This window comes from Penicillium mononematosum (genome assembly GCF_028829835.1).
Source record: "Penicillium mononematosum strain IBT 11891 chromosome Unknown utg000005l:1.0-9366267.0:1.0-9372171.0, whole genome shotgun sequence".
Taxonomy (NCBI): Eukaryota; Fungi; Ascomycota; class Eurotiomycetes; order Eurotiales; family Aspergillaceae; genus Penicillium; species Penicillium mononematosum.
In genome coordinates this window covers 3,365,999-3,386,237 of record NW_026643275.1, presented here as the reverse complement: position 1 = coordinate 3,386,237, position 20,239 = coordinate 3,365,999, and the positions used below count along the sequence as shown (strand labels likewise).

The following is a 20,239-nucleotide window of genomic DNA, read 5'->3' as shown; positions in this document are numbered from 1 at the left end:
ATGTTGTGATGCATAGAATGCCGCAGCAGGTTTGCTATAGAACTGATAAGTCGCGATGTTGAAGCATCTGAAAATATGCCTAAGTAACATGGAGAGAGGGTCGAAGTCACAGATTCATGCATGTCCGTCACATACTCGATATGTAAATGCGAGGATCTCAACAAAACTCGCACAGCCCATGCCAAAAGGCAAGGCAATAGATGGGTATAAGCAAGAAAAAGACATTACCAAGTCCGGAATCAACGAAGCGAACGGAAGATATCCTGTACATCTTCCACCATCACCAGTGGTAGATATACTAGACCAGAACTTTTGAGCGAAAGTCTTTGGAGCGATCAACGAGGGGGAAGGCCAGAAGGCGTTATAAGTGAAATAAATCAACAAGAAACGAAGGGGTCCGCTAGCGGACGAGGATAGGAGCGAAGCAGCCACCCATAACGGGGCGAGCGACGAAAGTATTTTGAGGGTAACTAGATTCCATCAGCAAGGATCATTACAGGCTTGAGGGTAGATCGACTTACTCTCCTGTGATAGTGTCGTACAGATCAGTCAGGGCTCGGTTGGTCGGTGTCTCGTTGATCCAGGTTGCGAGATCATTGATAAACATAGCCCGAGTTTCGACCGAACTGACCGCTGCTGCAAAACACTCCCAGTCACCTATTGAATTGTAAGTATTTTGCCCATGCATACTGAGCCGTCGGAACTCTTACCTTTGGTGTATGTGTGGCGGGTGTCTAGAGGCACGCCGTACTTGTTTGCAACAGTTGGGTAGAAGTCGCTCTGCATCTGGTAGACAGATTGTGGAACGAAATTCAAGCCCAGCTGGGCATCCGCAAATAGATTGTAGAGCAGGCCTGCAGAAATGGTAAGCAAGGGGCTTCATAGACTTGAAACAGGGCTGAACATACCATGGCTAGCGGTGTCGCCGTACGACAGGGTCGTTCGTGGCGGGTTGGCACCCTTGGCAATAGCCAGGTCCTGCCACTGAGTGATGTAGTCTTTGGCGATTCTCGAGTAATCGGCGGCGTCAGCAGTGTGACCAGTCTGGTTGGCAATGACTGCCATGGCCTGAATACCGATCATGCCCTTGAGTGCGAGGTTGGTTTGGTTGCTAATCATGCCGGTTAGTTTTGAAAATTTCAGGGAGAGGGTTCACTCACGCTAGGGGGCCGGCAAAGTCGTCTGTTGAGATCTGGTTTGCAGGGTAAAGCGAGTCCTCGACCAGATAACTTGTCCACTGCTTGAGAAGGCTGTAGTGGTCATTCAAGAAGTCAGAGTCGCCCGACTTCTGCACATAAGCCAAAGACATAATGAGCATATTTCCGCACTCTTCCAATGGCATTTTCTCGTCGCTGCCATCGGAGTGACCCGTGGCGTTCGGGTAAGACGAGCCTAGGTCATGTATGGAATAGTCGTTGGGATACTTCCCAGCCTCCTGGTTCTCTAGCAGAGGAGTGAGAACGAGCTTCAGGAGTTCGGGGTTGGTGTACAGGAAAATCGGGTAAGCTGGGAAGATAACATCCACAGTGTTCATGTTGCCGTTGGAAGAGATTTCCTTCAGGAACATGTACATTTTGTCCTGCGTGCCACAAAGCTGGGTAGCACCGAATGCCTGCCGAACCGAAAGCGAAGTAACAATGAGGTAGTCTTGACCAGCTGTGGCAATTGAATCTTGGGCCACTCTTCTATCCAAAGAGCTTGCAAGATTGCTCGATTCGGTATAATCCTTGTGGAAGAATGAAAGGGCGGCCAATTCGGTAGCGAAATAACTCTTCCACAAGGAGGGTACTGGGGCATACTGCGAAGCGCCTTCATATTGAATGGCTTCATCCTGTGTCAGGCCGAGTGAGAAGAGCGTGCTGACGGGAGAGTCGACTGAGCCCAGATCGTATGAGAACCCAAATACGGGCCAGGTAGACGAGATAGCCCGGAAGTTGGCGTCGCCGCCATTTGAGAGTTTTCCAGTTGTCGCAAACTGGCCACGGACGTCGGTATCCGCACCAGACTGGTGGGTCATGTCTTTCGAGTCGTCGGTGGCCCAGTACCAGTTACCCCATTCGGCTTGCTGGCTTTTTTCGGTAAAGGCCAGCTGAGTCTGTCGGTGTACCTTGTGATAGGCCACACCGTCAGTCGTACCATACTCCCATTCTGCAATGGCATTTCGGTCGCCCGAGACCCATTCTAACATTTCATCAGTCACTGTATGTAAGAAAGGAGGCATAGCACCAACCAGCAGAAATATCCGTGTAGACCTGCACATCATGCTTCTGGCCGTCAAGAGAAGAGACCTCGACATTAAGATACGAGAAAACAAGGGACTGGCGCTTGAGATCGGTGGGCGTAACAGGCGACAAGAAAGTAATGTTCATTTCAAGCTTATTCTCCACGTTCATCGTAAAGATACTCTTAGTCGAGGTATACTCAAACGCGGTCTGATTGACGGTTTTAGATCCGGGTAGGCCCATCCAAGTATAGGTATTGCCGTCGACGCGGATCATGCCTGTCCACCCATTGATCTGGTTCCTGTTTATTTTCTTAGTACGAGTATAGCTCAAAGGAGCATAATGATCAACTTACTCCCAGAAGACAGGCCATTGACCAGCCAAGTACCCGCCATTACCACCATCATTTCCTACATTGAGCCAAGTGCTAAGATACGGTGACCTAACAGCGAGGGGTATAGCCGGGGACGGGCAGGGGAGAAGGTCGACTGTGCTCCAATAGAGGACACGAAAGAAGCGACCAGCAGACCGAGACGATACAGCTGCATTATGACAGGATTGGACGGAGAGATGGTAAGATACAAAAAGTCCAATGCAGGGGCAAGTTTGCTCTGTTATTTATTTGCAGGAAAGGGAAATAAGCTCTGGGAGCTCGAATGCCCAGCACTCTGACGGGACGGCTGAAGAAAGGGATCGGTGTTGTGTTTACAGGAGAGGAATGCCAGTGACATTTTTATAGTCGAGCTCAATCTACGAAGAGAGGGGGAGAAGCCAAAGGCCCCTCTGAGACCCGCATGCCAGAATGCGCTCTCTACGGGGGAATATCAAAGCGGCTTGGCATTTTAGAAAATGGGTAACAGCAGACCTGCATGTCTTGATAAAATCCCAAGGACGCTAATCTGCTGACCTCCATCAACGTCCGGGGGGAAGAAGATTCACGCTAAGAGATGGACAAAATGATGTTAGGGGTGGGATGGAGAAAGGGGGATCTAGGTGTAGTGACCGTGAGAAAGGTGGTGGACTATCCTAGAATGGCTCAAATGCAAAGTCAAATCCCAAAAACGCGGTCTGGCAGTTCAGGTTGCATGGAAGACAAGCAGCGGTCTATGCAGATCAAAGAAATGAATGGCGTCAGTAGACAAGAGCATCGGAGTAGTCCCGGCTTTAGTTTGGTGAGCACCTTGCAGATGACAGACCATACAACGGCATGGCGGAAATAAAGGTGTGGAGAACAAGAGTGTGGTGAAAGGCATAAGAAATAAGGGCTGCAGACGAAAAAGAAACGGTGGTTTGAGGACATCGCTGATAGGTCCAGGGCAAATAATAAGGCACGAGTTCGAGAGAAGTGCCAAAGCCCATGTCCTTCGTGATAGCATCATGTGGACATATTGGCCGGCTCTGACTTAATGCATGTAATATCAGACCATGATCTTTAGCACGCCATATATTTGCGGGGAAATGGCGATCAGTAGCGTGGCATTCAATGAGAGCGTGAAATGAAGAGATTTTGAATAGCCACGGTATCTGAACTACGGAAGATCCCGGGAACCTGCAGTAAAGGATGAGATTTCCATGAGTTTTGTCTCATCTTGGAGTGCCCCTTGCAGAAAAGCTCATCTCCGCGAGTCAGCTTTGGCCCAGACAGCCCGATCGGAGACAAAAGAAAACTGCAAAATTCCATCGGTTCTAGACTCCTTCGTCGCATGTACTTATTAAATACGGAGTACTCCGTACAGAGTACCTGGGCTGAGGTCGCGTGCGCGATGTAGTACAAAATGCATTTTTGGGAATTCATCCCCTTCCTATTGAACCCTTGCGTGATATGTCGGTCTAAATCCACTCGGTGTCCGTTCCCCGAAGCATACCTCCTATTTCATGTATTAGCATCTAGCCTACAACCGGCCTTACTACTGTGCCATCGTTTGAAGAGTTTCAACACACCCCGTGATCTTCCAAGGTTGTATTGATTATCATTTACGTAAATGAGCTCGGTGCTTCCATTGCCGCGGGATCGCGTGCCACTGCTCTGCAGGTATAAGGGCTTGTTTAGGCAAAAGGCAGTGTATTTGACCTTCGAACTCTAAGGGAACGGTCTGCATACATAATTAAGGATCGAACTTTACAATATAGGATTTCAGCATGTGGAGTTACCTCTATAGGCTTCGATACTCTGCCGATCAAGAATTCACCTACTCCACTAATGGCTTGCGTAGGACTTGATTTATACTCTGCTGCTGTACAAGTGATAATTAGGTACTAGGCATATATGAAATGTCGCCCATTATGAGATGCGGAGTGAAAGCATCATAGTTGAACGGACTACTTCGTCCTGGTCCACATAGAAGATATCTGAATGAAAGATATAGCACCCGACAATGGAAATAGTATCCAACCCATATGCAAATCTGTATAAAAAGAAGAACAAGATAATGAAAAGAGCAAGAGGAACAAAAAGGAACAAGAGGAAACAACGTAGTAATCGTGCCAAGCGTACCACCGAGTGATTTTTGGCGCTTAGAAGATCATAGTATAAAGCAAACAGCGAAGTAACCAGTGACAACCTCAAATTTCAACAGGAGATTTGAAAGTCTCTGCCACGTCTATCAAAACCTGGCACGGAACTCCCTTGTGCTCAAAGAAATTAGTAGCCAATGTATCGGGTGGATAAATGCACTCTCTAGTGGATTGTTCAGCATCGATAGTCGATTCCGACTCGTGATACTCTTTTTCGACGATCGTGCTACTACTCGAGTGCAGCACCTCTTCGGCAGGACTTTCTCTATAGCGCACGAATCGTACCGAGCCGACAAGCTCTGGTCCGAAGATAAATTTGTAGCTAAATCCCCGGTTGAATGTGACGAGCTCGACACACCCAGAATTGAGATAGTTGTTCACCTGGAACCAGAAATCTGTTGGAAGCAAATATCAAAATATCAGCAAAGATCCAACTTGGTGTATAATGTCTACAAAGCTTCCAAGGCTATAATTACCTTTTTCTGACATATTACATCCGGGGCGGATATGGATTGAGAACAATGATGCATAGTAATGCTCGAGCATAAGATCCCTGGGAAGCGGTGCCCCTATATCGAATGAAACATAGTCAGCGGGAACCTAATCTCACAAACAGAGGAACTTTTTACTAACCTTTTTTCCGACGGTAGACTGCCATCATAGGCATTTTCTTGCGATGTTTCTGGGGGACAGCCTTTGACAGTAGCGGAATGCGCTGTCCCACCTTCGCCAGAACGTTCGCAATAGCGGGTGGCCCTACAGCCAAAGGTCTAATGAAGGGATGGAACTCGTGGGCCTTCCAGCTGATTTGTCCTTTTGTCCCTTTTCTCCAGCAGAGATCAAGTCCTCGTGCGTCAGTCTCAATCCGATAGATCAGGTACCATCTCTTGAGCCAAGTGCTGATATCTTCTTCAGGACCCGCAAGCTGTACCCCAGTGAGGAAGCCATTAGGAGCTAGAGCTTGCCGTCGGCATCCAATGTCATGCTCCATAATTTGCCAGAAATTACCGATGAAGGCAGTGGTGTTGCTGGGACCACGCAGAATACGAATCGCTAGCCCCAAGACAAACTGCTCATAAGCTGCCGTAGAGAGGGTATCGTGATTCATCTGTGTGAACACCCACTTTGCAAGCAAAGAGAGTTCTTCGGGATAGTAGTCTGTGACGCCGATGTGGTACGCAATAAAAGGACCACCGAGAGCTTTCCACTCTCTCTGGGGTTCGTCTCGAAGTACTATCGACGATCCCTGAGCCCCGTCTTCCAATTTGAGATGGTAGAAATGACCCTCGCTGTAGATAGACCAATGACAAGGTTTTGGAGTCCGGCTTAAGCGACGTGCCCATCTGTTCGGTCGTCCAACAAGATAGACACTGGAATGCTCTGAATAGTCGGCGTTTGGGTCGGGCTTGTTGAAGGATGCATGGAGTTGCAGTTTGTATTTTGCAACATCAGGAAGGCGGGCTTTGGTCATCTGAGCTTTGGGTAACTCATAGACATGGTCTGTGAATATGTTGCTCTCCTTGTCTAGGAGTTCGGCCAGAATCTCATTGTTGGAGACCCCATTCCTCATTCGTTCCAAGAACGCCTTCGCTCCGTCGCGGTCGCGCTTGAACGGTTCAAAAGGCATGATGAATTTGAAGTAATGAAAATATAATGAGGATGCTGACTTGGGAAGGTTGGATTGAAAGTTATGGGAATTTCCCCACTTTATACCTCGACTGAGCCGTCGACTGAGCCCTTTGTTTCCCTGAAACGCGAAGCACCCTGGGGATGAATGCAAACCCTGCCTTGAATGGTATAAACCAGCGCAATAATAGACAGGATTTTGTGTTCAACACTGCCTCGCTATAGGCGCCTCGTCATAAGAAAGCAGTTACTGGCTGGACATAAGAGATCTGCGTGAAACATCAGAATCTCAAGTGCCCGCCCATGACTCGCGCAGTGGAATACACCATGCCGTTAGCGCTTCGCAATATAAATGTGGTCCTTTGAGTGCAAATGGCTCATATTATTGACTTGGGATGGAGGGTATAGCATAGACGCTAAGACGAGGTAAAACGAGTACGGCGGCAACCACGGCGGCAAATGGGGGTTTAGAATTACACATTCAAACTCGGAACATGAAAGATAAAAACAAAAATGAGGCGTAAGTTGTTGGAATCAACTAGGCACAATTCGATTTGCAGGCTTGAGCTTAATATAATCTGCCTGCTGTCGTGGTAGGGATATTAGTACGGAGTATCGAGTATCCATGAGCACATATTCCCTTCAATCTCCAATCCAACACAAAGAAAACCTTCAAAGCCCCCAATGATATCCAAAATACAGAAAGAGATATGCAGCCCAATCACAAGTTCCGACGAATCAAACAAGCCCGCGGATCACCCCCAGCATCCTTCAGGGACGATGATGACCTATCCCTAAACGCCCAACGACATCACCAAACTGCTCCACCTAGACATTTTAGTACAGCGCGTAAACAACATCCGATAATTTGTGACCAATGTCGCCCCGACCCCTGAACTACCAAACATCCATGTCGCGAGCGATAATCATCGACGAAAAGATCGACGTGCGTCTCGTCGGCGACATATTCACGTCAAACTACTACCGCAAGACCTCCCACACAAATTATTCTGGTCCACTCGTACCAGCTGCAAAGACCGACTCGAGTCTTACTTCTATAATAATAGTGTAGAGGACTATGAGAACACAGCCATCCACCAACCAACCCCAACACCAACGACTACCCCTTCGCCAAATCATTCCAGACTTCCTAACATCCTACGTAGCGCTAATCCAATACCAAAGCGACTTCAGAATCACGCAACGCCACAAGCCTCCTCCCGACCCTAACCTATTCCCAATGACGAGCCTCGTGCAGAGCCTCTGCATCCTGCCCAGCTCCACCCGTGGACGGGTCCACCGGTCCACGGGTGCTTGCATTGTTACTAAGCATATCCACCCCGAGGTCCGACCTCCGCAGCCCTAAAAAGCTATACACATGCAATGATGCTGATGCACTTTGTATAACATTACAACAGAGACAATCAACAAGTCACATATACACAAGCAAAACCAAGGACAAAGATAATCCGAGAAACAAAGTCCAAAAATCCCAGCCTTTAGAGCGGGAAAACACTACACAGCAACAGCAACACAGTAATCTATCCACAAATAAAAACCACATCAAGCATTACGCGCCAGCTCAATACAGAACTCCCCCCCAATCCTGCCCGCCATTCAGCGAGAGGATCTCCTCCGCAATAGCCTCCTCCAGACGCTCATGGTATCTGCGCCTGTACTCATTCTTGACAAGATCGAGATGTCTAGGCTCCCAATGCAGACGCACGAGACGGGAAATAAGGAGCTCGGAGCGTTCGCGGCCAGTACGGGATTCGCGGAGGGCCTGGTGGAGGAGGAGGGCGTCGCGCATAGGTCTGTTGATTGCGCCGTTGAGGATATGGGCGAGGGTTTCGCCCTGGAGAAATGTATGTTAGTAATGGCATTCGATTCAGACTCGGTCAGTATTGACAGGAGGGGAAAGGGTATCGAAAACAAAAGAAACATAGACACAATACGTACCACCAGGTTGCGCGACTTCGAAATCATAGCCCTGAGTAAAATTATGACCATAATTATCCTCGTAAGCGCGCAGCACCTCACGCAGATGCGAATCACTCCTCAAAACAATAATGTGAATCATAGCGGTCTCACCGCCCTCCCTCACAATCGCATGGTGCAAATCCTGCACATCATGCCTGACAAGACGTCTATCGAGCGGCTCACGCTCATCCTGCCTCTGACCCTCGAGCGCGAGCAGAATCGCCACGCGGAACTTATCCGCGCGCAGCTCTGCGCGCATACAGCGCTCGAGACTGTTATCGTAGCGGGTGTCGCGGAAGGAGTTTTTGATTTCGCGGATGGCGGCATTCGACCGGCCCATCAGGGACTCGATTAGGAGTTCGCGACGTGAGGTGCCCGCTTGGTAGTAGCAGTTTGCCCAATATGCTTCTGATTCCCAGCGACCCAGGGCGGTCGCGTAGCAGACTTTGCCGAAGGAGGAACTGCCGAGTTTGAGGCGGAGGTGTTTGGCGAGGTTTATTCCTTTTCCTTGCATGCGCACGCGGGATTTGTATTCCTGACGGAGGAGGAGGATCTCGTCGCTTGTTAGTCGGGGCAGGATTTGGATGATGGGTTTGTTGTCTATGTTGCGTGCGTGGTTTAGGGCGGATTGCATGGCTGCAGCGTCCGGGCCGGCGTCGTAGAAGGAGACGCGTTTGCGGCCGGTTGTTGGGGAGATTAGGACTCTTGGGTCCGAGCTGAGGATGGAGGAGCTTGAGTCGTGGCGGTCGTGGCTGGCTGTTGGGCGGGTAAGACGTTTGTCTTCTTTGCGGTCGTCGCGCTCTTTGTCTTTCTTATCTTTGCTGCTGCGGGAGCGGGACTCTTTCTCGCCGACGGACGAGTGGGAGCGACTGTGTTTGCTGCGCCGGCCTGACTCGGAGGCAGAGGTTCCGCCGTCCAGTGGTTCGAGGTCTGAAATGTCATCATCGCGGATCGAGGGGATGACAATCGGGGATGGCATGGGTGACATGGACTGGTAAGTACCATGATACGGCTCTAGCAGCGGACTAGCCGGGGATGAGCCGAGTGAGCTGCAGTGGCTCCGCCAACTGCGAGGCTACTCGACGACAGAGAGTGACTGTGCGGACGCGCAGACGACCGACTACCTGGCGCGATCTCCACGAACTGAGGCTCCTGTTTCTGAGGCTCCTGTTTCCGAGGCTCCTGTTTCCGAGGCTCCTGTCTCTGAGGCTCGTGCTTATACCGGTACGGCTGATCCGAAGGTTGCTGCTGCAATTGCTGCGGCATCGGTCTGAGAAACTGCTCATGCGTAGCAGCGGGGTATATCGGCTTAGACGCAGGCGCCGTTGTTGGCACCGGCACCGGCTTCGAAGAGTACTTCACATTAGGATCGATCTGAGCGTACTGGTACACGCCGGGATTCGCATATCCCGCCGCCGGCGGTGCATAACCAGCATCACTAGCCGAGGCAGTACGATAATGCGAAGGCGCATAACCCGCACTCGTCGCATACTGGGCGGGCAAGCCAGTATACTGCAGCGAGGGATTGACAGGCGCCGGCACAGCACCCGAGCTAGCGGGGTAGGTCGAAGCCACAGGGAACGCGCCGGGCATAGTAGCCGGGCCCGCAGGCTGCGAGGAAGGCGGCACGAACCCAGGGCGTTCGCATTCCGGCACGGAGGCCCAGTCAATCGGCGCGGCGGGGTATCCCGGCGCAGCGGATGCGAACTGCGTGGGCTGGGCATAGCTGTACCGATTGGGGCGCGCATAGCTAGGATGCGTACCTGGCGCATCACCGTAAGCCAGATCGTCGTCGGAGTCGGAGTCATGGTGATTCACGCGACTGCCGCGGTCTGGAGAGGGTCGTCGTCGATGCCGCGACGAAGCCGTAGCAGAACCGCGCTCCTCGTCCGAGTGTTCATAGCGGTCATCCCGAAGTCTTCTCGCGCTCTCTACGTCACGACGTCTCGACTCTGAGTCCGAGTCTGAGCGGTCCACGTCGTAGCGGGAGCTTCTTGGGGCGCGCGAGATGACGGGGGGGTTCGTCGTTGGTTTCGCGGCGGCGCTCGCTGATGAGCTTGTATTGGCGCTCGATTTCGGCTTCTTCGTCTGGGTTGTAGCCTTTTGTTCTGGGGACTTCGACGGCTGGCGAGCGCGAGCGGTGGGAGGGGGAGGGCGAGGGAGAGGGGACTCGGCTGTCCCGCGACCGCGACCGTGAGCGCGAGCGGCCAGGGGATTTGGATCGGGTTCGCGACCGTGGGTCGTTCACTTGGAGGGACATTGTTCCAATGGGGTTTTTTTGTTCCTGAGATTCAATGTGCGTTCAACCGCGTTTATTTTCTTGTTTCAGTCTGAGATGTCTTCGGTCACACAAAAGGAGAGTTGGATTTGGGGGCTTCTTTGTGCGATGTCCACTAGGCCATTCTATACTTCCAATGTTGTATAGATATGAAGCCCTCTCTCTGCCTATGTGTAGGTGAATTGAAAAGAGAAGGGAAGAAAAGAGAAAGCAAGACGATTATAGGACCTCGTATTCATCGGCGCCAGCTGATGGAGAGCTCGTTCTTCACCTCATGTAGCCAAGGATTAGCGGCTCTTATTGGCTTACAGCTGGACTTAAGATCGTCGGGTGTCCAGCGCTTCAGCCGCAGGAGATTCTGGCCAATGCGCATGTCAGATCGTAAATGAGGCCGAGGGTGCATTAGTACATGTACATTCAGGGAAGGTTTACTGTCTCAGAATTACGCATATTCAAGATAAACTATCAAATTACCGTGCAAACAAAAGATGAAAAGCACTAGTACAGGTTCCGGATGTCGAAACATTTTGTCAGAAGAGAACATTGAAAAAGCAGAAGGTATGACATAAAAAGAAGCCTTGCGAGGTGCCAGGCCGCGAAGAATGGGGGTATGTGCGGGAAGAGAAAGCTATGGGAACAGAAGGAAGGGGAGACAGCCCGTTTATCGCGTGCGACGGCCATCATGAGGTCCCTGACGGCCACCGTAGTTTTGCTTCTGGGCGGGCGAGGCGGATGTTGGCTGTCCGTTGCGGTTGAGGCGGTTGGTTCTCCAGCGCTCATACCAAACCACACGGCTGGCCTCCCGCAGCTCGGAACGCCAATCGGAAAAGACGGAGTCCTTCAGACGAACAAAGTCACAGTGCTCGGCGTCATAGGGATCTGCAAAACCCCAGGGGAATCGGCGACCAACGGGTTTGTCTCCAGCTGCCAGCGAGTGAGGGTCCGGAGACAGAATCGAGAATGGAACGTGCTGGTTGGCGGCCTGCGATGCGTTGGATCTGCGAGTGCCCTGGCTGAGCTGCGATGGCGAGCCGGGGACATTATCGGTTGCGTTCTCAGATTCTTTGGCTTCGTTGGCTTCCTTGGCATCTCCAGTCTCAGTCGACTCGGGTTTGGTCTCGAGCTCCAAGATTTCCTCTTCGTCCGCACTTTCCGACGAGTATTCTTCCTCCTGGTCCTCCAATGTCAAGATCTCAAGGGGGTCGATATTGGCTTGCTTCAGGCTGCTCCAGACCGCCTTACGGAGGTAGCTCATGTGGGCGGAGGTGATCGTATCCGCCTTGCTGATAACTGGCACGACAGTGGTCTTGCCCAGCACCGTGCGCAAGACCTGGATGTCCAAATTCTGGTCCAGAATCCCAACCACAGGCGCATCAGTGGGCTTGGACGTGCCATTGGCAGCACGCTCAGCCATGGCGATGTTCTCATCAAGGCGCATAGGATCCAGGAGTAGGAAAGTGCAGTGGATGTGGGTATCGCGGGCACCGGGAGAGCGAATAACCTTCATCTCCTCGGCGAGGGTCTCCTCAAACTTGCTTTCCAGGAAGCCTGTCACGCCACGCAGCTGAAGATCTGCGATGTTGCGCTCCAGACCTACAGAGTCCCACAGGGTAAGTCCGACACGTTCTCCGTCGAACTCCGTTTCCAGGTATTGCGATGTGAATCCTTCCCAAGCCGAGGTTTGACGCTCGAGCTCTTCAACCTCCTCGGGGGTGCGCGAAGGGTGCTTATGCGCGGGCATGGTCAGAGCACTGCGGAGGAAGTTCAGGAATGAGGTCTTTCCCGAGTTACGAGCACCAATGACAAGCACACTAAAACACGTCCTATTGTTAGCTGGTCTGCTTGTTGATGTCGTATCTGCGCGACTCACTTGTAAGAGGTGGGGTCCTTGCGACGGCGCACACGGCGGGGGCTGTTCACGGTGCTGACAGCACTACTAGCATAGCTATATCGGCCACGGTGGGTCATGCTCTCAGTGCGCGCATAGGGATCGACGTTGTTGACGGACCCCATCGAGGGCGATGCAGGAAGTCCAGACTGTGGGCGGATTGGGATTGGGTCGGCGAACTTATCACGTTCCTCACCTCCAAAGGTTTCCAGTTGCGGGGCGGGGGAAAGATCAGGCAGGCGGGGAGGGACTTTGGGGGCATAAGACTCGCGCTGACGACGCATCTCCTCTTCCTGGGATTTGGACATCTTTTTGCGAGATTTTTGGTCGCCTAGGGGTTCGGTGGATTTAGAACGACAAAGGAAACCGAGGGAGGTGCGACGGTTGACGTCTGTTTCAGGTCCAGTTGCCATTTTGGGGAGTTTGTCTGTTCTTTCCTGATTAGATTGTTTTCTTCTTCTTCTTTCCCTTTCTCTTTTTCTTTCTCTTTTCTTTGTATTTCCTCTTTCCTCTTCTCTTCCTCTTCTCAATGGAGTTATTCTCTATAAGAAATCTCGATATTGCCAGAACCCCTCACCTCAAAACGTCAGGGGTAACCTTGGGGAACTGCCACTTACCAATAAAAACGATATATATCGGAGTTCAACAGCGCTTTTCGTGCAGCTCAGATCCGGAGATGGAGCGATTCAAAACTGCTCCGAAACTGGCCAAAAGTGGGATTCAATCCAATTGTCAATTGCCCGGGATGTATCGGGTTTCTTAAAAACGAAAGTTGTCTGCGATAGCAAAAGGAAAGAGAATAAGCGAGAGTGGAAATCAACAAGATACAAGTTACCCAGCCAGTGGGCGATGGAATATTGAAATTGGGACTTGAACAAAGTTCCAACTTCAAAGTTCCTCGTTTTTTTGGGGTTGTTTTTGTTTTTCTGCAAATAGGGCCTGCTCACAGCGTCCAGCAACAGCGGCGCTTGGAGAAAGATGAAAAAATGAGGGATAGAAAGAAAACGAAATCAATTTCACTATTTTTTACCAGGGAAGATCGAAATGATATCAAGAGAACCCCATCCCACGGCCATTCAGGGGTAAAATTGTCAGAACTCCAACTTTGGCCCAGGCTGTTCTCCACTTGAGCTTGGGTCCTTTGGCCTTTGTTTGGTCGGTTCGTCCCCAGCTGAAGCTAACGGGATGATTGGATTATGGTCTTCGACTGTACCTATCTTGTAAGTATCTATGTAGTAAGTACTCCGTACAAAGTAAGGAGTATGTACGGAGTACATATATGATGATATCCTTAAATACACATGGTCAAAACCACATTCCCCTTCCCTCGTGGCTTCGGGAATCTGGAACGTGCGCCAGGGGCCGTTTAGAGAGTCTCCACTTGGATACGAAACTGCTGATATTCACTTAAATTGGGAGTATTCATCCGGATATCCTTACAGAGACGGAGTAATCGTCTACAATATGGTAGAAAAGTACAATGTAAGGAGATGTTTGTCTTGTTTGCACTCCCCTGTTCTCTCCTCTGGACAACCGACCTTACCCACTAACCTCTCCTAGGGCAAAGCCATCGGCTCCAGAACACAATACCGCATAAGGAAATGCACCTAATCAAACTAACTCCGTTTAATAACCATATCGAACCCCAGCCACTTGGACTTCTCCCATACTAGCTAGATCAATTTCTGAAACACGGCAATTTAAGATCTCGGCCCAAACACGAGAGATCATATTGTGATGGGGGTGGGGCACACGGGACTGGCCTGCCACGCGAACCACTTCATACTTTCCTAGGGATTCCAGTCAAGGTCTCTATTTGTATACAATATATAGTACATCCGAAACTATGTTTCTTCTCGTGTAGCTTATTATGATGTATTTGTACTATATACGGTACTCCTACTCCGTACAGGGAAAGGACTTGGGTTTCCTACGAGAAATGACCGAGTGGAGCAAAAGTGGGGTGGATTTCCCTCGCGTGCAGGAACTTTCTTTTTCCAAGAGAACAGGCAAAGGGACCCGAGAGTGAGAGTAAAGAGAGGAATCAAAGTAGGAACTAAGCTTCCCTTCAAGTGAACTCTCTTTTTCTTTTGGCCCTCGGAGCAGATACCTCAAACCTAGACCAAGCTGATACAACACATTTGGATTCTTGCCCCGGTGCTCATATCACCAGGTTACGGGTTGAAGGACAAGCTTTCACTCTAAACAGTCTTTCTACTCTTATCACTATATACCAAAATTATATCCTATATCCTCCTATATTATGATCAACGCAACATACCCACAATCCCCCATATCATCTCAACCATCACGAAGTCGTATCCACAGAGAAAGTCCTGAACGGAAGCACAAAGCACGGCTTGGAAGGACACACCAACTCTCTATCCAACCCCTTGAACTTAGGACCATTGGGCCCAGCAACGTTCTTAGCCTCACCAAAGACCGAGGGCTCATTAGGCGGCTGGTCATCACCCCATTTCCCATTGAAATCCAACCACGCCACCGGATCTTCGGAGTTCACAGCCTGGAACCCAGCTTTTTCGTCGTAGGCGTAAGTGTAGCCGTTGAGGACAGGATCCCACAGCACCCCGCGGTCTGTATAATCCAACAGAAACCCTGTAGGGAGGTTGAAGCCCGGGATAGTGTGGTCGTGTTGTCTGTCTATATCAGTATTGACATTCCAACGAATCTTAAAAATCATATGGATTTACCCTTCGATTGCATAGTTCGCATGCGTGCCTTTCGCAGAGTAAACATACGGCCGCTTATCCTTCTTTTCAACGGCGGCGTAGGTAAACGCCTGTCCACTGGCATGCTGGCTGTACCATATTGCGTCCGGTGAGCCATTAACGAAACGGATCATATTATGTTCCCTGTTTATTTTTAGTCACGGCCTCTTGAGCAGGGTATTCTCCACACTAACCAGTCTCCGATATGGTCGCCGAACTCGAGACCTAGTACTGTACCGCCTTTGTTGAATCTGGGATGATGTCAGTACAATGCAGACCCAGGATGATGCCGCACTCACGCGTAGAAATAAAAGTAAAACGCATCGACGGTTCCGTTGCCTCGATCCGCGATAACTATGATACTCGCTGTACCATTGTCCGTTCGCCCCTGTGAATCTGGTCTGATACCTTGGAACCAGGCTGGTTCTGGATCGGCTTCGATGCCTTCTAGAGAGGTTAGATAGACGCTTGTATTACCCATAGAATTGAGCGTGTCGAGGTTGTTGAGGGTTAGGGGTGACTCCACTCCCTCGAGGGCTGTCCAGTTGACATTGGGTCTGGTGTGATCGAGCTGCTGTTGGATATCGCTCGGCATGTATGTTTCCTGGCTATGGAGCCAGACCAAGGGTGCTGTAAAGCCGAATTAGTAAACAGATATTAGAACTACGTATATCAGATAGCTTACCATATTCCAAGACATATGGCGGGAGGTCAGATGCAGCCCTGTCGGTGAGTGATGCGCAGACTAGTTGGGTTGTAGATAGACCAACTAGTGCCAGCGATATAGAAAGATGCATCTTGTGTGGCGGGTCCCGAGTACCAGGGAGCGACAAGCTCCCTTTTAAACCCTATGAAGGGAATAGCCAAACCTTGCCAAGCCATAACGATGTTTAACTACATGTTTGTCGGCATGACCTCGTCATAAGCATGAGATTCGAAGATACACCGTGTGGCGAGAAGCAGTCAAACGAAGATGGAAGTAATAGAAGTAAGCGCTCAATCACAAGGCCTTTTGCTATTCAGCAACACCATGGATCCCTCGAGGTGACTGATCTCCTTGACGGGGATCATGCCAGCGTTCCGAGCAGCCGGTCACAGCACCTCGACTCGGATTTTTCAAGCTCGGACAAGACGGTTAGGACAGTCCAAGGTGGACTCAGGTGGTATTTTTCCTGCAATAGGGTGGGATTGTTGAAGCTTCCCTGTTTACTACCTTTATCCTCCGGGATAAAGTATGCAGTACAGTATGCAACCCCGAGGAATGTAAGCCCTGTATCGGGTACCTCCATGAACAGGTGGGTGCAGCAAGGCTCATAATTTGTTGGTTGCTGGTCATAATTATAGCGCGATCTGCATGTCCGATCTCATGGCTGAAGATCATTGCTCTAAATTGCTGTTGGGCTGACGATGTCACCTGCCCGCGAAGCCATCACCACGCAAAGATAGGGCTGGTGTCGAATTAGGTTGAGTTCCTTGTAGTGATGTACTATTCATGTGAATATTGTCATTTGCATATTGTAGTTCTTATTGTATTTGGAACACTGATGCGCTTCTCGGTTTTATCTGTATAGACTCGTGAGATTCACCAATAGCATCGCCTAACTGTACCAGCTGTTGACATTTCCCAACGTAATACGGCGTGGCGCGGCGAGAGTTCTTTACCTTTTTAGTGGCTTGTAGTCGATCTATCTATCTCGTTAGAAGGGATATCGTAGTTCACCGTAGGGTGTACGCTTTAAAGTATAGGTGGGGTTCGATCTGAAATTCACTCACGGAAAGCCTACAGAAATTCTGTAACGCTAGCTTTAGCTAGTTTCCTTTATTTGGATCTATCTATTTGCTTTATCCCTCATAATATCAGTTAAGATAGTTAGCTTTGTCACGTCATACCATGAAGCTTGGCTATGAAGCGTCTCGGACCAACCAAAGACCAAACCATGGATACTAGCAGCTCATCTCTCACCAATTAAGACTATATTTCAACTGGTGTTTATAAACAAGATGGTACATGGTCTTTCCTCAATATAGCCCTTCATTGATTAGCATTTGTACCTTGCTAACCCAATCCATAGATCCTACAGCCTCTCCTTCACCTTGTCAACCTCCTCTTCCTTCTTCCTCTTCCTCTTCTTTCACTACTACTACTACTCCTTCCTCGACCTAAAAATCGTCAAATCCAACGGAATCCGATCACCAAGCCAAGTCGCGCGCTGCGTATGGTTGCGCTCATCCTCTGATTCCACTGTATTGGGATGAATGAGAGCACTAAGCGGGCCCCGATTGATAACCAACCAAGGAACGAAGGCTCCAAACTGCGCGGGCGTGAACAAATTCACTTCGAACATGGCCACCGGGTGAGGTCCAACAGGCCGATCGAAGAAAGTGTAAATCCGAAGCTCGGGGACTGTTCGCAAATTGTAAGCAAAAGACCAATTAACTGGGCGACTCAAGTCCGCAGTAGACAGCCAGACGATGCAATTTCTGGACTAGAAGGGCTGCGTTGCTTACATTCACGTCGAATTCGTTCCCAGAGCGCTCTGGCGTATGCGGCTTGGTCGGGGTTGTTCTGGTCGATGCGTCAGTTTCGCTGTGGCTTGACTTTATGGTCCGGGATGGGTGGTGGCATTTACTTGGAAATGATAGATGTGGACGTCGAAGCCTCCCTCTCGGCCTTTGGAAAGAGGGTCGGGGAATTCCGTGTAGGCTTTGCTTAACACGCCATGTTGAGGGTTCTTCAATGACTTGCCGTCTTCGGCGCGCTCACTAGTAGAGAATAAGTGTCTTGGGCTCGATGTGGTCTCGTGGGATACTTACTCGGTTAACGGCTCGAGGTTTTCGTACCCCTCCAATGGAGATGGGTATGAGAAGGCATATGCGTCTGTCATGTCGAGTAGATTGGGGTTATTGAAAAAGAGAACAGTATGTAAAGAAGACCACAGGTATGTGTATAACCTGGGATGATGACAGCTTGCAAATCAATGCAAATAATCGAGTCGGATAAAGCAAGGATAGTAAGTATTGGGCAATCTTTATACCAAAAATGTCGTCAATTAAACCTGGAGTATCATCATCAATTCTGCGGGGGAAGTTCCGCACTCTGACAAAGCCGCGGAACGGCCGTGAGGTCAACTACAACAGTACAAATGTGCATCATACGAGTGTACATCAACTGTACTTTTTACAGTGTAAAGGTAAGCAATTGTTAATTATTACCTTTCTGTCAGGCAGAGTGCTTGTTTAGAAACATTACTAGCCTATTCAACACCCTTCTGAGATTTTATGCTATCCTTACCACAAATATATTTCTCTTCCTCAAGGCCAACGACCATAACAATATTCGATTTTTGAGAAGCATACAATGTATTTCCATGCTTGTTTTGTATAGCATAGACAAGGCAAACCTACATATCCATAAAGCTTAAACCAAATAAGAGGAAAGTTATACATGTAACATACACCTGGGTATCATAGCACAGTCCTTGAACGCCAATTATCAAAACATCCAGTAAACACTACCAGGCCGCCCGAATATCAATATGACCATCATCATCCACAAACTTGCCGCGATCCCATTCCCGTCCTTCGCCTTTCTTCGACCACTGTACATCCTCCGGTTTGCCTTCTCCGTCCATGCCCGCAAAAGCAGTGTTATTCTTCCATTTATCAATAACTGCCTCATCAATCCCTGCTGTACGTAGCCTTTCCTCGCCCTTGCTTCTCCAGCGTTCACGATCACGCAGCGCCTCCATTGCCATGTCCCAGTCATCGTCTTTTGTCATGAGCCCTGCGACAGGACGACGAGAGGACTCCTGGCCCATGGAGTGTAATTTGTCTTCATCTAGATGCACATCGGTGGCTGGGTCGTAGCCGGGTGCAAAATGAGCATCGATATTGCTCATGTTGTGTTTATAGGCACCTCGCCCGCGCGAGCGGATAGGTGCCTCGTCTTGTCGAGGAGGAAGTGGTCCGACAAGGTCTTCTAAGGGATCGGATTCGTCGCCCATCTCGCTTTGGCGTGCAGTTATAGTAGACAACGGCGACACTCGTTTATGCTGCGTGCTGGTCTCAAGGTGTGAACGGCGGGAGCCATGTGGCGATGCATCTTCCCGCTTTGACCGCCGAGATTTGTACGACTCTGGTGAGCGGGAACGGGAAACGGAGCGAGCAGAATGTCCAGATTGACGTTTGTGTCTTCGATGGCGATGACGGTCGGTACTTCGGTCCTGTGTGGAGAATGGCTGGGAGACCTCGAGTATGATCGCTCACGTCGCCGCCTGGTGTGTTCCTTATCTCTGTCCCGTCGACCCCTCCTAGATGACTCGTGATCCCTGTGTTCATGCCGATGTCCATCGCGGTCTTTGTCCCTCTCTCTAGTTCCGTCATACTCTTCGTTTCTTCGTCGATGCCTCCGCGATCGGTCTCGTTCAGCCGAAGGGGAGCGACTTCGTGTTCTTTTTCGATGCGAGCGATTGCGATCTTCCCGATCTCCTCTCCGGCGGTCTCTTGATCCTCGCACTTCACTCCAATCATCAGATCGTTTGGAAGAACGGTCTGGCGAAGTTGGACCTAAAGCACCTGAAGTACCCGAGGCCTTATATTTCAGTTGGCGCATACGCTCACGTGCTTCTCTTTCCTCTTTGAGCTTGAGAGCTGTGTTATGATTGTCTGTTACTTTGATGAGATTCCGTAGGAAGCGGGTATTGGGTTTTGGGGCATTGCTTGTCGGCCTGCAGGTGTTTGTTAGCCTTGTACTCATGCAAATCGCAGAACATGAGAGCAAACGAACCTTGAAGGCATAAAAGCACTCATCCCTTGAGATGCATATTTTATAGAGCTCTCCTTAGCCTCCTTGGCCAGGACCTTGGCAACATAATCGTCGTCCATGATCCAGATGAGCTGCAGATCGCAGGACTCTTGAGGGTGTCGAAGGAGTGCACCGAAGGAAGTGATAAATGCAAAGCAAGAGCAAGTATATACGCTAGTCCATATTAAAATAGAACAA

The 20,239-nt window shown here is 49.9% G+C and overlaps 7 protein-coding genes across 7 annotated transcripts; all 7 read right to left on the bottom strand.

Annotated features, from left to right (window-relative positions):
* Positions 1 to 400: 400 nt before the first annotated feature.
* Positions 401 to 2,770, bottom strand: gta1 (glutaminase GtaA; the record flags this gene model as incomplete). Its single annotated transcript, XM_057296170.1, has 8 exons — positions 401 to 470; positions 522 to 657; positions 711 to 854; positions 909 to 1,111; positions 1,161 to 2,181; positions 2,231 to 2,523; positions 2,578 to 2,710; positions 2,752 to 2,770. 8 exons carry the CDS (start codon positions 2,768 to 2,770, stop codon positions 401 to 403), a joined length of 2,019 nt encoding a protein of 672 aa, XP_057144052.1.
* Positions 2,771 to 4,784: 2,014 nt separating this feature from the next.
* N7519_009396 (uncharacterized protein) lies at positions 4,785 to 6,363 on the bottom strand (the record flags this gene model as incomplete). Its single annotated transcript, XM_057296169.1, has 3 exons — positions 4,785 to 5,131; positions 5,213 to 5,305; positions 5,370 to 6,363. 3 exons carry the CDS (start codon positions 6,361 to 6,363, stop codon positions 4,785 to 4,787), a joined length of 1,434 nt encoding a protein of 477 aa, XP_057144051.1.
* A 1,581-nt stretch (positions 6,364 to 7,944) lies between these two features.
* anxc4 (annexin ANXC4) lies at positions 7,945 to 10,993 on the bottom strand (the record flags this gene model as incomplete). Its single annotated transcript, XM_057296168.1, has 4 exons — positions 7,945 to 8,217; positions 8,272 to 9,356; positions 9,467 to 10,516; positions 10,930 to 10,993. 4 exons carry the CDS (start codon positions 10,991 to 10,993, stop codon positions 7,945 to 7,947), a joined length of 2,472 nt encoding a protein of 823 aa, XP_057144050.1.
* Positions 10,994 to 11,281: 288 nt separating this feature from the next.
* aspE (septin) lies at positions 11,282 to 12,921 on the bottom strand (the record flags this gene model as incomplete). The annotated part of the gene is made up of 2 exons (XM_057296167.1): positions 11,282 to 12,431; positions 12,491 to 12,921. The coding sequence occupies 2 exons, from the start codon at positions 12,919 to 12,921 to the stop codon at positions 11,282 to 11,284; spliced, it is 1,581 nt and encodes a 526-aa protein (XP_057144049.1).
* Positions 12,922 to 14,816: 1,895 nt separating this feature from the next.
* Positions 14,817 to 16,034, bottom strand: N7519_009393 (uncharacterized protein; the record flags this gene model as incomplete). Its single annotated transcript, XM_057296166.1, has 5 exons — positions 14,817 to 15,165; positions 15,220 to 15,381; positions 15,432 to 15,488; positions 15,537 to 15,867; positions 15,923 to 16,034. The coding sequence occupies 5 exons, from the start codon at positions 16,032 to 16,034 to the stop codon at positions 14,817 to 14,819; spliced, it is 1,011 nt and encodes a 336-aa protein (XP_057144048.1).
* Positions 16,035 to 17,381: 1,347 nt separating this feature from the next.
* N7519_009392 (DOPA 4,5-dioxygenase family protein) lies at positions 17,382 to 18,122 on the bottom strand (the record flags this gene model as incomplete). The annotated part of the gene is made up of 4 exons (XM_057296165.1): positions 17,382 to 17,641; positions 17,746 to 17,803; positions 17,868 to 18,000; positions 18,052 to 18,122. The coding sequence occupies 4 exons, from the start codon at positions 18,120 to 18,122 to the stop codon at positions 17,382 to 17,384; spliced, it is 522 nt and encodes a 173-aa protein (XP_057144047.1).
* A 627-nt stretch (positions 18,123 to 18,749) lies between these two features.
* On the bottom strand, positions 18,750 to 20,121 carry N7519_009391 (uncharacterized protein; the record flags this gene model as incomplete). Its single annotated transcript, XM_057296164.1, has 4 exons — positions 18,750 to 19,475; positions 19,504 to 19,757; positions 19,813 to 19,964; positions 20,024 to 20,121. 4 exons carry the CDS (start codon positions 20,119 to 20,121, stop codon positions 18,750 to 18,752), a joined length of 1,230 nt encoding a protein of 409 aa, XP_057144046.1.
* Positions 20,122 to 20,239: the final 118 nt, after the last annotated feature.